Here is a 16,925-nt window from a genome sequence, read left to right as displayed (position 1 = left end):
GACTGTCTGTCTGTCTGTCTGTCTGTCCATGTGAGTATATCTATCTACGAACAAAATGCCCCATTCCATTGAAAGTTGATTTTGGTAGATATCTTATATGTATTACATCAATAAGGGCAGTATCTCAAGAATTGAGGCTTCAAACATTTGATACGCCTTGGTATATACATTGATAATAACTCATCGCTTATTTTGTGTACACAGTATAAGTCTGAATCTTTTGTGTAGTAAGATGGAAGAGTTCCACAAAGCGATCGCAAAGATGACATACATACATACATACATACATACATACATACATACATAGTAAAGAACTGAATACCCGGGCACATGTTTAACCAATCACGTGATATATTTATTAGATCATTTTCAAAGAGTGTACAGTGATATATAGTTGGTACCCTGTTCCGAATCTATTTAGATTTTAAATATGACGAACAAACAAGACAGAATTTATACTTACAAAAAATAAGTAAATGGTAAATACATACATACATACATACATACATACATACATACATACATACATACATACATACATACATACAATTAAGTAAATGGTTCATTTAAAAAAAAAAACATACAAGACAACAGAGTCAGTCTTCTATCGTAAGTGACATATCAAACTGTGTGTTAATCAATGTATTCAAATCTAAAATTTCCTTTAGGAAAAACAGAAGGTTTACTGATTAAAAATGTCTTGATCTTCTGGCATTCTGTGTAAGCCTGGGCACTCGCAAAAAAGTCCATTCATATTTATTGAAGCAATATATCGAAAATACCTTTTTATGTAGTAAATATGTGCACACACACACACACACTCGCGCGCGCACACACACACACACACACACACTTGAATAACAAGGAATATTTTAGTCGAACAGGAACTCCCGCTTCACTTATACAGTTTAATTAGTTTTTTAATGAAATATGAAATCTATACTTTATATCATATTGCTAATATCACATGTCTTATTGTACAATGAATTATCGGATATATACTTATATTTTGTAAACTAAATTACAATCGGATAAATAAGAAAAAAATATAAATATTTACAGACACGTTATTCGTAATCAATACAATAGGAAAGGTAGCATAAAGAAGATAGAAAAATAATAATATTATAGCTTCGATTATTTATATAATTATTTACAGGATAAATTAAGGTAGAATACAACTCTAGGAAGAATTTTCCTGAAAATCGAAGTTCTTAAATTCTCTGCAAACTTTACCATACGAAAGCTTGTACGTGGTCCTATTGGAATATTGAGAGAAAGTTTTGAGTTCACCATCACGTTTTCAAGGACATTGTTAATATTTAATTATCACATAGCGATACCACAGTATTCAGCGGCCATATTGGATTCTAAAATGACTAAATGTTTATATCAATTTTGACCCATTTCAAACAATTGTACGGTGACACCATATTCTTTTCAATGATTTTCACTGAGAATAGGTTGGAGTTTTCTTAGACAAAGTAACAGTCACAGTTTAAAGAATTTATTTTCGAGCGCATTCTTTAGAAATACGGTTGTCGGTCGTCCCCTTGAAATTGTAAATGTTTTCCTTTTCAAGTGGTCATATGGATGAGGATTGGGTATTTATTTTGGATTCTTAATTTATAAAACTATTTTATCATGGCGTCCCACTTGAAAAATCAATGTGAATCAACATATGCCAAGTCTTTGTTTGCAACTCACTAAATTGCACAATATTGTTAAATGTGTAAAATGTTTGTTATTGTACATACAATAACAAACCTATTTACACATATTTAAAAAATGCAATGTATTCAGTTATAAAACACAGATTTGGTCTATACTGTTACACATCAATTTTTCAAGTAGGACTCCATGATGACACGGTTTTATAAATTAAAAATCAAAAATAATACCCAACTCTCATCCTTATAACCACCTTAATTGCTTCGAATATTAATCGAATTGAAACTATGATATTAACTTATCTATGTACTACTTATTGTCCAACATTTGATAGTTTAACAAATTCCTGTTACGATATTGTTGGCTTTCTGACAAATTAATACTGTAATTGCAGCGAGCGGGGTTAAAAAAAAGAAATATTTTTACTTCTCTTTTCATATTTCTTTCTTTGAAAATTAACGTTAACTGCACGTTTTGTATCACGCTTCAGAATGGACGTATTTAGTAGGAATAAAACTAGGAGGAGAATGAGAGGGGTGTGACATAACACTACTAGCAGTTGTTGTATTTGCTGCTGTCGTAAGGAGCGTGTTTCGTGATGGCATATTATATATTTGATCGACGTTCCTTGCTGGGTTCGTTTGGGATGAATCCCCTTCAGTTGTTGGAAAGATTCGTATGCTTGACTTCCACAGACGACACAATATAGCGTTTTTGTACGCATTTCGAAAATTATCATTAAAGCATGCATAAATGATGGGGTTGACGAAACTGTTGGAATAATTTAGAAACATTGCTACCAGTGCATATGCCCGTACGTTAATATTTGCATTGCGAATATCACCATAAATTGCAAGCAGGTAGAAAACATAATACGGCAACCACATCAAAAAGAATAGAATAACAACCATTGAGAGCATTTTAATTGCACGTTTTTTCTTGTTTCCTGTTGTACTTACAGGTTGCGCACCGAACCGTAGTTTGTAAACCATCGGCACATACAGTCCGCATAAAATAATAAGTGGGAGAAGAAAGAGTACAACAATGTCGACCGTTCGAAATACTCCAAGGTCATACCCAGGCTTCCAGTAACAGTAGTATGACACAACTGTTTCGTTGTCAATTACCATTACGTAACTTTGGTATCCGTATATTACTGGAATATAGGACGCATAACACATTGCACAGGTCCAGGCAACAAGAATCATAACAGTGGCTTGAGTACGTGTAATCTTTGGTTTGAACGGCGTTACAATTGCTCTGAATCGATCCGAAGCAATAGCGATGAGCGAAAAGACGCTTGCACCAGTACTTGTTAACTGGATGAAGCCATCAATGGTACATATAAATTTGTTTACCATTAAGTGTGTTGCCTCTTCCCATAGCATTAAAGACGGAATGTAGTAAGAACCCACCAGAAGATCAGAAACGGCAAGCGAGACAATTAGTGTATTTGTCGGTGATTTCCGAAGTTTCGGGTCCAAAAAGACAGCTATGATTACCATTAAGTTACCAACGACAATAAGGATTATGCAAATACCGTATAGTGTAAACCTAACAGAGGTTGAAACAAATGGCTCCGTCGCAGCTAGCGTGTTTTCACCACTGGTAATGTTCAAATCCGTTGAATTTTTCCCTTCAATTTCCATTATGAAGGACCTTGTCCTAGCAGCCTTGATAACTATGAGTACCGAGAGAAAGATAAACCTACAAGGAAAGACAAAACAAATTGTAAATAATCAAAAAAGTCTGGGAATCCACAATTGTTATGTCACATCCTTCAACACAACCTCTATAAATATCATATACAATACCTAATGATCAGTAAAAGGCAACTACGAGATAATCACATTCGATTGATCGACCCTGATGGTGGATGGATTCAACCCTTTACTCGACTCTCGACTGGAGCTTTTGACCAAGCTTATAATAATCACATAACCACTGTAGCAGCCAAGCCATATGCAACACACTCCATCAAATGAAGACCTTTAAATTTTCTGCATTAATGCCACCTTGATTTTTTTTATTACGATGGGTATTAAATTAATTAGTAGATGATAAGCCATTACTATGACACGTTTGTGACATTTTCAAAAAAATGTTATCTATCATGCCTAATTTTGAGTTAATTGAGAGCTCCATAAATGATGAAATATGGTTTTCAAGGGTTTATTGCCGCGTTCCATTACAGTGATAACGTGTTTTCAATCGTGCATAACATCTTGGGGAATATGTACCCCATGGGAATTTAATAGAAACAATTAATATATATGGATATTATTTCATACGGGACGATACACCAAGTTATGAATATATATACGGGGATTATCAAACCATTCGAAGTACGCAAGTGTCCCACAGGTAGTTACCATAGTGATTTATACGTTATGATTTATGCATATGTCGACATACCTGTGGTTATTATTGGTAATTACTGGTGGATAACATCATTCATGGAGAGCTGTTATCAGTCGGAGAGTGTGAATACGATAACAGAAGTGTGGTACGTGTACGTGTGGGTATAATTAGGGGAGATTATATTTCAACAGTATGCATACCATATCCACTTAAAATCGAACAAAACACCACAGATAACAAAAAGTAAACAAGACGATTACTCATTTATAAAGTTAACATTTCAAGCTTTGGAAAAAAAATTGTGTCTGTTGGTGAAAACTTGAATGAATATATTTCCTGCAGTCCTATAATCTACATATTAAATTAAGCAATATACACACAAACTCCACTCTAACAAAACTTACACTTACAATAGATAACAATTAGATATTTAAGTTGTTGAGTCATAAGCGAACAGCAATTCGATAGCTTTTTGAAAATATAATGTTTTTGTGAGTTTTCTATTCGACAGGACAAACTTTTGATAGGTATACAGTCTGCAGTTCGATAACTAAATGCGTATGAGTCTGCTAATGGAACCTACTACCATCGGCAGTTCGTGCTGCCAGGGATATCAACTATTTCAATACATTTTGCGAACAAATAAACCTACAAGAACGTTAAAACAGAGCACTTCACTATCTGTAAACCCGCCACGTTACTGCAGTACCACGCTGACATGTCCGTGTCAAGCATAGTCACACACTAAACAGCATACACGCTTACGCTACCCCCTCCCAACCCTAACAAACTCCAAAGACAAATACAAAGGAACAAATCCAATAATAAGGTACACGTGTATGCTTTGCATGTGTGAAAACTAGTTTCTTATAAGTTTTACACCCACCAATGCAAACTCAGAAAAGACATACCGTCTATAGTTTAACAATCGGAACGAATCGAAATAAACTCATCAAATTCATTCACTACTAACACGGTGTAATCTCTATCACATGTCTTGTATAGTCAACAATTATATTCCTAAGCACACTTGAAGCAATGTTGTTCTGTCTTGCATGAAATACGATTTCACCAAGAAATTGAAACATAAGCTCCTGTCTTTAACGAAACGTGTTTTCATTTAATACATATAGTAAACCTAATCTTACTGTTTGTTGTAAGAAGTGCCACTCTATTCAAGACTGTGTCTCCAATTTATTATAGATTTGATTTGAAGGAAATAGTAAGCTTTTGATATTAGGTGTGTAGCTTTTGCTGAAATGGCATGAGATGCAATGTAATGTGTATAACGTTAACAGCGGTTTTCCAAGTAAGTAGTATATTGGATGGATTTTATCATTGGGCTTAACACATTAATCTATGTAATGTTTATGTCACACCGTAACGGATTACACTAATTTAATGAACAGATATCTAAAGTGGCAAATTCGTCACACATTTCATAAACACTTGTATGTGTGCATGCTTCTTACTTCGTTGACAGTGTCCCCATTTTTAATATTTGCATCTATGCATTGTCATAAACCTGAGTGAACTCCATATTGTAGCTATGTTTTCAACAGAATTCCAGTGTTTTGTTTGGTTGTCAAGACAATGGTTCGTACCACCATGTTCAACGTCAAACACATAAACGCACGTACGTACATTTACCTATTAAATCAAGGATGTCAATCACATAGCATACGTTAGGTTATTAACAATAGAAACATCGGCTGATACAAATAAGAAAGAGTTTTATCTCTCCATAAACTTAAAACATTTATAGAGATCACATCTAGACTTGAAGGCGTGATTGTAGGAGCAAATAATAATTAATGACTGGGAGAAGACATATTTCTGATTATTATGTATGTATGTATGTATGTATGTATGTATGTATGTATGTATTTATGTGTGTATGTGTGTATGTATGTGTGTATGTACATCATAACGTACATGTACGTGTGTGGATGTTTATGTATGTGTGTCGGGCCTGTTTGTGTAGATTGGTGTTTGGCTATCTGTGTGACAATTCACCTGCAGGACAATCATCGACTTGCTATGTTTTGTTGACATAGATGAGCCGAGAGCTAAAACCGTCATCTGTAAAACATACTGTACTGTCTAAATATACTATTGCTTTTAATCCATCGGCACGCATGAGTACCTACCATATGTTGCCTCATATGACCTGGTTTGTGTTCACCATATATGTCTTACGCCACTGAAGTAAACGATTCAATGTAACAAACATAAGAAGTTTATACTTTAGAAAAAATCCTCTCCGAAGTTATCAAATGATATATTTCTTACGATCTATGACATGAAACATCTCTAAATGTTTTATACCTTTCTTTTATACCGATCAAATGTAATAGCCCATAGTTTATCACTGACTGATGAACTACCTAATAATACTGCTGTCTACATTGTGTATCGCAATTACTAGCTTTTCATTACTCTTTCTTTTCTCAAGATAACCAGTTTGTAATCATGATCCTGGTAAGAGACAATGTCCGATGTGGCACGTATTTATTTCTAGTACGTAGAGATAAAGTGAGCGCATAATGCTAATCAAAGATGCATATATTTATATGGTACATGCCTACTAATAACATTTAGCAGCCTTTGAAATCATTTAAGCGAATATCAATGGACTGATTTACATGTACAAGCCATGGCGTTTCATTTTAAAAACCGAAGACAGATAAATATTCATAATTAATGCAGTTACATATCAATAACGGGTCAGCTGTTTCATCTGTGTAACAGATTGTGAGTACACATAAAGTATTGCTGTCTCTAGCTAAATCTAAACATCAGTATGATACAATGCAGCGAGGTGTTGTTTTATAAAGATACTGCAGTTATCGACTTAAAATATCAACAAAATTGAGTGTATTCTCTAGTTGATATATTTCAAAATTTTCAGAAATAAATGTAATGATGCCCTTGTTATAACGATAAACAAACTCGCTGCCCTAGCGCAAATTTGATTCTAAATATAGTTTGTCAAAAAAGCATATATCATAAACTGTACAGGCTAACGTAATCTGTAAAAGAACTACATTTAAACATGTATGTTATGTATATTAGAAATGTGATATACACGTCATTTTTAGACAATATCATATTCATAAAACTCCTACTGTGGCTGTCTACCATTTATGAATCACAACTTTATGCGTGCAAGATGACGTTACTTGTAAAAATGTGGAACAGTTGCTCGTATATGGATTCCATTTGTTAATGTGTGCGTCAGTATTTTATGGCGTGTTGACGTACGTATATTGTAGTAGAGAGTAAACCATCACACATACACACAGTTTTAGCGATATCCTGTGATATTAACAGTAATAGTATTGTGCAAGATAGCAGATACATTTCAAAATGCAGATAAATCATTACACTATTTATATACATTGAAATTTAAAGACTCAGATTAGAATTAATATTTAGATGTCATACCCTGGTGTTCGGAAGAGCTGTTGAAAACGTCGAGCCAGAACAAAAGAATATTAATATAACACTAATGTGATGACCTGGAATTGAAAAAGCCCTTTAAGAAGAAGACTTTAGTTTCGGCTAATGGAACATGAGGACAAATATAACATAGCCAATAATAGTTTTTAAATGTCATCGTATACTTACTGTATGCCACCAAAAAACGACGTAGCAGTTTTTTCGAAGTCCAATGTCGATAATATGGGTGACTCTCTACCCTTATCACATAGTATCGATACCAGATATCATCAAGCCAAACAGATTATAACGATAGTTGATGTAGTCGAACACTAAAGTTAAAAGACAACTCTGCAACCAAAGCATGTTGGCACTCTCTTTATATCCTGCCATGCACATGCGCACGCATATATCTGAATCAGTCAGGATCTAGGACAGGTTTTACGATTATTTCCCACGAGGAGATTAAAGCAAGATATATGCCTCTATCATTACCAGAGAGGAAGTCCGACCTTTGAAACACTTGAAGGATTAATGAATTAGTATATATCTCCCTTAAGAATTGTTCTTCGGCTAATTCAGAAAATCGTCATTATCCTTTTAATCATGCTGCAATACAATCCTCTTGTGTTTAAATTAATAATTCTTATGAGTGCGCATCAAAACTACACAGAAAGATGAAAGGACATTGCCTAAAATTACAATAATGTCCCATACATTTGATAATGTGAAGGAATATTCCATTCGTTATGAAATCATGTGTAGAAACTGCCTAACCAAAACGAAAAATAATGTTTTGAGGCCAATGTAAACACAGCGTAGAGATAACTCATTAGTTCAACAGCACCATTCATCATTATTTAGATCTACGAACCAAACTATTATATTCATTTAACTCACGGGAGTGATCATATACGCTAAAGTGTTATACCTTGAGGTGCAATGTTTGATTAGTATGTGAGTTCAAACCTCTTCTATTTTTACCCAAGGTACAAGATTAGTTTTCAGAAACACGGTAAACCCTATTATTCAGCATGCTTATTCTGACCCCCTGATGTACACTTTACCGGGTATATACAATTCCTGTATGTATAAATGAAGGGTGTTGTACATAAAGTATACTTTCTAGCTTAAGCCTTTTGTACCTCTAACTTGGAGAATTGCTATTTCGACTTTACGATTCATGCAGTGATGTGTTACTTTGTAAAACCATCCTTCCGTAACATTATGTAGAGTGTGTATGTCATCGTAACACCGTACTTTCACTTATATGTGCGTCCCGGTCATTTGAGTGATGCGCTACGACGATGGAACTACCATGGATACTAAAATTTACTGTTACTAGATTAAAATGTACATACTTAAAATAAATATTTATGAGGTTCAGAATATAGCATACATTTTACTCAAAGAGCAAACGTTCGAAAACCTTGATAGCGAAATCTATTTTTGCGAAGTCCTCCCCGTGAAGAAAAGACAGCTTGAATTATTACTGTAATTGTTTACTAATTCAATAGCATTGAAGATAGATGCATGATCCTCTCTTGACATTTAGAAGCATTTCACGAGTATAATTTATGAATGAACATGATGATATTAAGATAATGTTACTGTGTATAAATACGAAACTTTTATGAATTCGCTGTGAATTACTGAAGCAATTACATATTTCGTCTTTTAACGGGCCGGGTAAGAATACTTCACACTTGAATATAAGAATGCTGCTAACATATTTCAACATGGTTGGCGATTGATTTGCTACTATCATAAATAACATTTATTTCAAAGTACGTCATAGTTAATGTTCAGATTTAATTATCTTATATCACTGTTCTTCATTTGAAGTATTTACTACTACACGTTCCTAGTTCATACAAGTTCTACTCACACTACACCATGAGTTTAAGATTTTGATGTCTATCAATATTGGCTGGAAAATCCACTCTGTCACAACCTTAGTGAATAATTCAGCTGGTGCCTGTAATTCATCGAATGAACTCGAAAATGTGCCATACAACATGCAATTGTAATTCTATGAATAAATGCGCTATGATCAGCCAAGGTTTGCATCAACCCAACAACTGTAGTATATAAATATTGAATGTACTGCCGACATATGTTTCTTCTTGAATTTGAAAGTATAAATAGTTCAAATACCTTTGTTAGCATCATAACATTCAGATGTATCGTTAAGACTATGCTATATCTTATGCAAATGTTTGCAGACGAAATGCATACACTCAAAGACACCATTATTTAAATAATGAAGATCACCCGTAATATTATGAACCACAGGACCGTAATGTAAGTGAATGAGGAAAAATGTTAAAATGTATGGCTTTCTTGGTATGACACTGATGAAGTTAAAAAAGAAACAGAATAGATGGTTAGACATTATTATGAACTGATAATTTCTTAGTTTTTAAAGTGGTTCAAATACAACTCGTGTATCATGTCACCAGAAGTACTTACAGAAAGGCCTTTACATGTCACAGAGTGGGTTTGCCTGATTATTTCCAGCTGACGATTCAGTGCAGATAACATTTCTGTCAAAAGCATTACCTGATATCGACCTTTTTGAAACACAAACTAGCTCTCCTTTACCTATAAAACTAACAAACACACACTTTCTTCTTTAAGATAAAGGTACTACTCAAGGTACTTGTCACCACAAGAGAATAACATGTACTAAACAGCTGTTAGTGAAGTACAATTACATTGTAATAACATATATTTTTTTGAAGTATGGTAAATTATTATTTTCAGACTGAACTTTTAATTAGCTTATTTATACCTTGTATACACATATTGAGAGATGAAAATGAACAGTTGCCCGTTGGAGTTTGTTATAGAGATAGTTATCTTGATGCAAGATTAAGGAAATATGTGCGCATGGCGTCACAGTGGTGTACGTGAAATAAAACAAAACGTCAACAGATTAGGTACACGGGTCTTGGCCTGAAGTTTCACTCGTGAGATATTCAAAATAAACCCAATTAAATACCAAGCCATAAATTGGTAATTTTAAGTGAAACATGTTGACGCAATTATGTATTCATTTTTCGATGTAGTTTATGTGCACTAAGACTAATTTCTAAAACAATTGTAAGTGTTGTGTGTGTGTTAATATAATTTGCTGTACTGAACATCTACATACATATACAAACATGACAAAGTAGGTTATGAGGGAATCCTTTCTTAACAGTTAGATAGACACATCGAATGGTCGGTCTAGCATAATGCGAAGGGGTTAACACTCGAGGGGTTCATTGAATTTCAAAAACTTGCCAGCGCACCGTGTGCATTTACAATTGCGTCAAGACAAAATTGATAGTGACAATTTTCATAAAGCTTTATTGAAGTTTATGACAAGCAGTTAATTAGAACATTTTTGAAGAGTGGCAACACTTGTGAATGGTTCATGCCCTGATGAATGTGAAATTACTTTCATTTCAATGGCGTACATCAATTAGTTTCGCCAATTCACACTTCTAGTAGTAGAGAAAGGTGATATTTGCATGTTGGTTAGAATTAGTATTGACGCGATGCTTTGTGGGACGCCTACTTCAAAACCACCTAATTTGCTTATTACGGGATTCTCTACATAAATACAGTGCGGCAAAAGCCTGGAATTTAATTATCCATAGGGATTTTATACATGTGAATTGCTGACAGTGAAATCGTTCTGGAACTAACGTACTGGACGATCGCAACTAGGAGGGAATTACTAACAAGACGAAATTACAGTAATACAATTATGTATAAAGACAAGATGAATATCTTATAGATAAGGAACTTTTATAATCACTATGAGAAAGCACTTGAATCTACTACAAATATAAACCCGTATCAAACACTTCATCAAACAATTTACAATATTTTGATGAATAACCCTTGCAACTTTAGAGTGTATTTAAGTTTAGAGTATTTTAAACGTACTCGACGAGAAGCATACGGATCAAGCCGCACCACACTTTGCAGATAGTAAAATTGAACGTGCAGATCGGATTGTTTCAGTAATGGTTGTTGATGCTAAAAGACGGCATCAATGATGCTTTCCCCAGTCAAATGTCGCATAAATTACCCTGTATAATGTACATCGTTTAATTATTTGGTAACATGAAAACAAGCGCTTATATTAGTTTCCTTAGACAAGGCTCTAAAGGCTGCCATAAAAGATTATACTTAAATAAAAATGCAATGTGTGTGTGTGTGTGTGTGTGTGTGTGTGTGTGTGTGAATGACTAAATAACTATAAAATGAGTATTGTACGTGGTGCATATGTACTTTAAAATGAACTTCCACTGAGGGGCCCTTTAAATGTACACTACAGTCATGCAAGAGAGAAACGTGGAAAGCAGGCCGACCACGGAGGCGACAGCGAAGAGGAAGAAAAAGAAGAATATTCACACGTCAAATACAGTCATGCACAAACCTAATTTAGAGAGAGGACAATAGCTGAGAGCTAGGCTTCGACATAAAGTTGTTCTTACCTCCAATGACTAGCATTTATGCAGTCGTAACATTCAGTTGACAGACAGCTGTGACCGAAGAAGGAATGAGAAAATATCCCAGTTCTACAGTTATATCATGCTTTATATTTACACCATTGCTGAAAATTCCGTTCGCGCCCATATATCTCTTGAGTAATACATTTTATGTATAATGAGGTAGTCATGGTCCATATAGACTAAGTAGACGTAACGACGTTGGTTGATTTTGTCATGTCATTTACGTATGAAAAAAGTATATGACCTAAGCGATTAACCTGGAAATTTTTCAATTTCCGGAAGATATTGAAGTAAACCTACAGATATAATCAGTATATACTACAACCCTTCCTCTATTGATGTTATCGACTTTCATTTTATTGAGGTCAAGGTGTTTTACCTTTACCTGAAATTAGATAAATTAGATAACAACAATTGAAGAAAATTGGAACAAGGAATGAAAAAGTGCCTCGGATAAGTGCAGACATACACATTTGTGTTCGCTACGACATCTGTGTCATACAGGTCAATGACTAGACTGTCGACAGTCGCTCGCGCCTTTTTTCCCCAAAGTTTTATCTAAACTCCGACCCGGCGCAACACTAGTCTAATCGCAAACTGATATCGAGGGCCGAAGGCCCGAGTCGACAGTCGCTCGCGCCTTTTTTCCCTACGTTTTATCTAAACTCCGGTCCGGCGCAACACTAGTAATAGTATAATCGCAAACTGATTTCGAGGGCCGTATTGCGAAGGCCCAACTCGGGCCTTCGGCCCTCGATATCAGTTTGCGATTAGACTAGTGTTGCGCTGGATCGGAGTTTAGATAAAACTTTGGGGAAAAAAGGCGCGAGCGACTGTCGACAGTCTAGTCAATGACGTTTCCCGTATTTGAAATACTGTGGGGATTTCATATGAAGAAAATGTATCATTCAAATGTGCTAATCGTCGTAATAGGCGGTCTATTACATTAGTAAATGCGTGCTAGGCCTAGGGAAAAGTACGAACAAAATGCGTAGAAATCATTTTCTACTTTAGACCAAATATTAGAAAGTTTTCATCATCTTTGACTATATTAATGCCGCTGAAGACCTGAAGCAATTGTGAGGATTTTGTTTTTTAATATTTATTTATAACGACAAAAAGCAAAGGAATACAGAGAAAGAAAGTGGAAAAACCACAGCAGACGAAAGAAAATACAAAAGAAAAACCCCTACATTTCAAAGTAAGCAATTGTGAGATCTATTTTTCGTTTGTTTTGGTCAGGATGTGCAGTGAACGTGTTCGTATCTTGGAGTATACTTTACAAGAACATTTCCCAACTTAATATACTACATAAATAAAGATATATAGTCTATTACACAGCAACCATGACCTGTTCTCGTTCCAATCAACCTCAAATACATTCAATCAAAGACTAATATTTTACATCCTAAGAAGTTACATTGGATTAGAACAGGTAATGCGATTTCTAAAATAGGTTATATTGATCTTGAATATATCCGCTACAGTACAAAAGGAAACCTATCAAATGATCTCATTTTTTATGACGTAGGGAAACAGCTTAATACATGAAAGGTAATTTTGTTTTTCACAAATCTTCCTTAATGTTCACACCTTTGTGTTAACCTGTCATCGCAATTGTTAATGTTTAAGCCAAGTTTGTATGATTGATTTCTTTTATCTTGGAATATTTGTGTTGTGGACAAGTAGTTTGGTAAATTAGATAGTAGACGATGTCCAGCAATCACAGCCTTATCAGAATGACGATAGCACACCACCAACACCGGCACGACTACTTCCATATCATCTTGTGCCATTAGAAATGTACATTCGGGTTTTATATTGAGTGAAAAGTATAGTATCGTTTAAACTTTTAGGAACATAACAAATGTATGTTGTTAATATATCATACCATACCATACCATATCATATCATATCATATCATATCATATCATATCATAAAATGTACTCATCACATCTCTCCCAATCACACTGAAAACTGTACACAGTTGTAGCCCGATGAGTAATAATGGTCGACTGGTTCATTTATTTCATAGGACTAAGTTCGCAATAATTAACAGCTTCTTTTGGCAGGAACATTGTGAATCAAAAACAAAGAAAAAGAACGCAACAATGTTTAAAAAATCCCATAGCTAAAACAGACGTAAAAAAGATAAAAATAAAAATACATTCAAAACAGAATTACAAAACAAGCAAAAATTGACATGTTAATATATATATATATATATATATATATATATATATATATATATATATATATATATATATATATATATATATATATATATATATATATATATATATATATATATATAGTTTTGGTAGTACTGGAACTCTTTCTTGGGTGTAACTCGGAGTTTCACGCATATTGCGATCATCAGATCATCAGATCATCAGAGTGTCTGATGATCGCAATATGCGTGAAACTCCGAGTTACACCCAAGAAAGAGTTCCAGTACTACCAAAACTATTACGCTCTGCCACTGCGGTATAGAGCACTGTCTTAGCAGATTGATACTCACCGAGTTATATATATATATATATATATATATATATATATATATATATATATATATATATATATATATATATATATATATATATACTTATATATATAAACCTTGGTATATACACTGAATAACATTTCAATATCAATTCAAAGGCAATTATTATGATTTATTTGTAATATTCTAAAACAAATTCCCATTTACTCATTACCCTAGTTTCTGTTTTCTGATACAAACAAGATTTCCATTACATACGTATACCCTCGGGATTTGAATAATAATTGGTACCGCCTGAGGAGGCTACTAATACTCCCCAATTCATGTTATGATATCACTGCGCCGACAAAAAATACTCATCATTGCGATGCACTGGTCAACTTTATTTTAATTTGAAGTTCTGTCCTTTGAACGTTCATTCCTGATTCTGTGCAAATAATTAATTTTGATTGAAATGGTTCCTTACCGTGTAATGACTTAGCCAATTCAAATCTTACATGGTACCAAATAAGTACGATAACATTTTGATCAGCTGACACAAAATAAATGTACTTTGTAACGCCTTACTGGTGTTGCAGTCGAGTGTGAAATCAATTAGTTTTATATTGCAAGATGTTACAAAGGTTCACAACCTTATGATGAAAGATAACATTCGCTGCCAACAAACGGTATACTGTATACGTTGAAAGACCTGTATTGGCAACGATATATAACAACAGCCTGCCTAATGAGCATAAATGTGTGTATTTTTATATAGGGTTAATGAAACCATCCATATCTTAACATTATATACATATACACATATACACACGCTAATCTAACTTGTCGATATTGCGTTTTAATCGAAAAATTGGTATTATTTTCAAATTCAAACAGATACATTTTATGACTGTGAGCTTGTCATGCATCGGCATTCCACTACAAACCCTCGGATACCTGTAGCTAGGGTTATACAATCAGAATGGTAAGCGTTTGTATTCCCCATAGTTCTTCAACACCGCGAGTAATGTATTATATATGTATGAAGGTAAAATCATAAGGCCACTTCATGATTTATTGGTAATAAGCTAAAAACACTTGTTATTCTGAAAACAGATGAAGACATTTGTTTCCATTTGTCCAGTTTAAGATATGTTAGTGATACAATGTGAACTGTGATTAGATAAGCGACATGTATATTTATTGACACTTCAATTCGCCATCACCTATAGTTAAACTTAATGCGTCGGTACTTATTGAGGTTAACCCCGATCTGTTCATTCTCATACAACACCTTTACACAAGATAGTAATAAATATTTGATTTGTTAAACTTCTCTCTTTTTATGTACCACGATTGCTGGCGAATGTCGATGAGATACGTGAAGGATATACTAACCATACGTGGACAAGACAGATATCAAGTGAAAGGTTCAACATTGAGTAAAACAAGAGATTGTCAGTTAAAGTAAGACTAGAAATGAAACAAAATGTTCTTCATCTATTCCGTCAAATGTCAATCATTCTGACCCACATATAAAAAATGTATATCAAATTGCAACTTAAGGATACCAGACTAGCGTATACCTTTTGAGTGAATCATGTATGTATGGGTCATAAGTGTAAAGACAGACAGACAGACAGGCAGGCAGGCAGACAGACAGGCAGTCAGACAGAGACAGACAGACAGGCAGACAGCAGATAGATGATTCAATGTAAAATGGGAAAATATTCAACGAATATATATTAAAATGGACGTCGTTTCCTATGACCTACGTAATATACAATAACAATGTTCTTATAGTCCCCATACTTATTTTCAATTGAATTGAAAAAAGACTAATGATAAATTTGAGAGCGCACTTACGTGTATGAAATCGCATATTAAAAGTTTCTTTTTCGATACATTCACTGCAAGTTTGTAACACTATACGATGTCCACAATAGTACGACACCAATCTGTTTTGCAATATGGAAAGATTGTTTACATCCGCTGATTGGTTCGCGTGCCGTTACCATAACAAGTATTGCATATAGTGTTGTGATCTTCTCAACAGGTATGAAATATACTAATAGTGAGATTTAGATGAAAAACCAAACATATTCATCATATCACGACATTGCTTTATGCGTACGTGACAATTCATTCCGTACAGCGGACATTAAATGTTTACTGACAGGTAATATATGGAATTGACCATTTCTAACTCAAATAATTCCAATTATTGAATTACTCTTACTGGTATTGTTTATGTTTAATCTTAAATTTAGTGACGTATTCATACTGGTATTGTTATTTTTTAATATATGTTACAGATCAAAACAAAATGAACTAATGATTGAAATTAATATAGAGTATTTTAGTAGTTGTTACTATCACCTGCTGTCTATGTTACGGCTTGCTACATTCTATAGTTTTACAATTATTTTACTGTTGCTTCAATTGAGACAGACAGACA

The 16,925-nt window shown here is 34.1% G+C and overlaps 1 protein-coding gene across 1 annotated transcript in view; it reads right to left on the bottom strand.

Moving 5' to 3' along the window:
• Nucleotides 1-2,034: 2,034 nt before the first annotated feature.
• The window catches only part of LOC144439908 (QRFP-like peptide receptor), a 75,077-nt gene continuing 60,186 nt past the window's right edge, over nucleotides 2,035-16,925 (bottom strand). The window contains exon 2 of the mRNA XM_078129139.1: nucleotides 2,035-3,378. Within this exon, the coding sequence (XP_077985265.1) occupies nucleotides 2,151-3,378 (1,228 nt within the window). The 3' untranslated portion in view covers nucleotides 2,035-2,150. The remainder of the gene's footprint in view (nucleotides 3,379-16,925) is intronic.

This window comes from Glandiceps talaboti, chromosome 9, assembly GCF_964340395.1.
Source record: "Glandiceps talaboti chromosome 9, keGlaTala1.1, whole genome shotgun sequence".
Taxonomy (NCBI): Eukaryota; Metazoa; Hemichordata; class Enteropneusta; family Spengelidae; genus Glandiceps; species Glandiceps talaboti.
The sequence above is the reverse complement of the archived record's forward strand: the minus strand, read 5'-3'. Positions and strand labels throughout refer to the sequence as shown.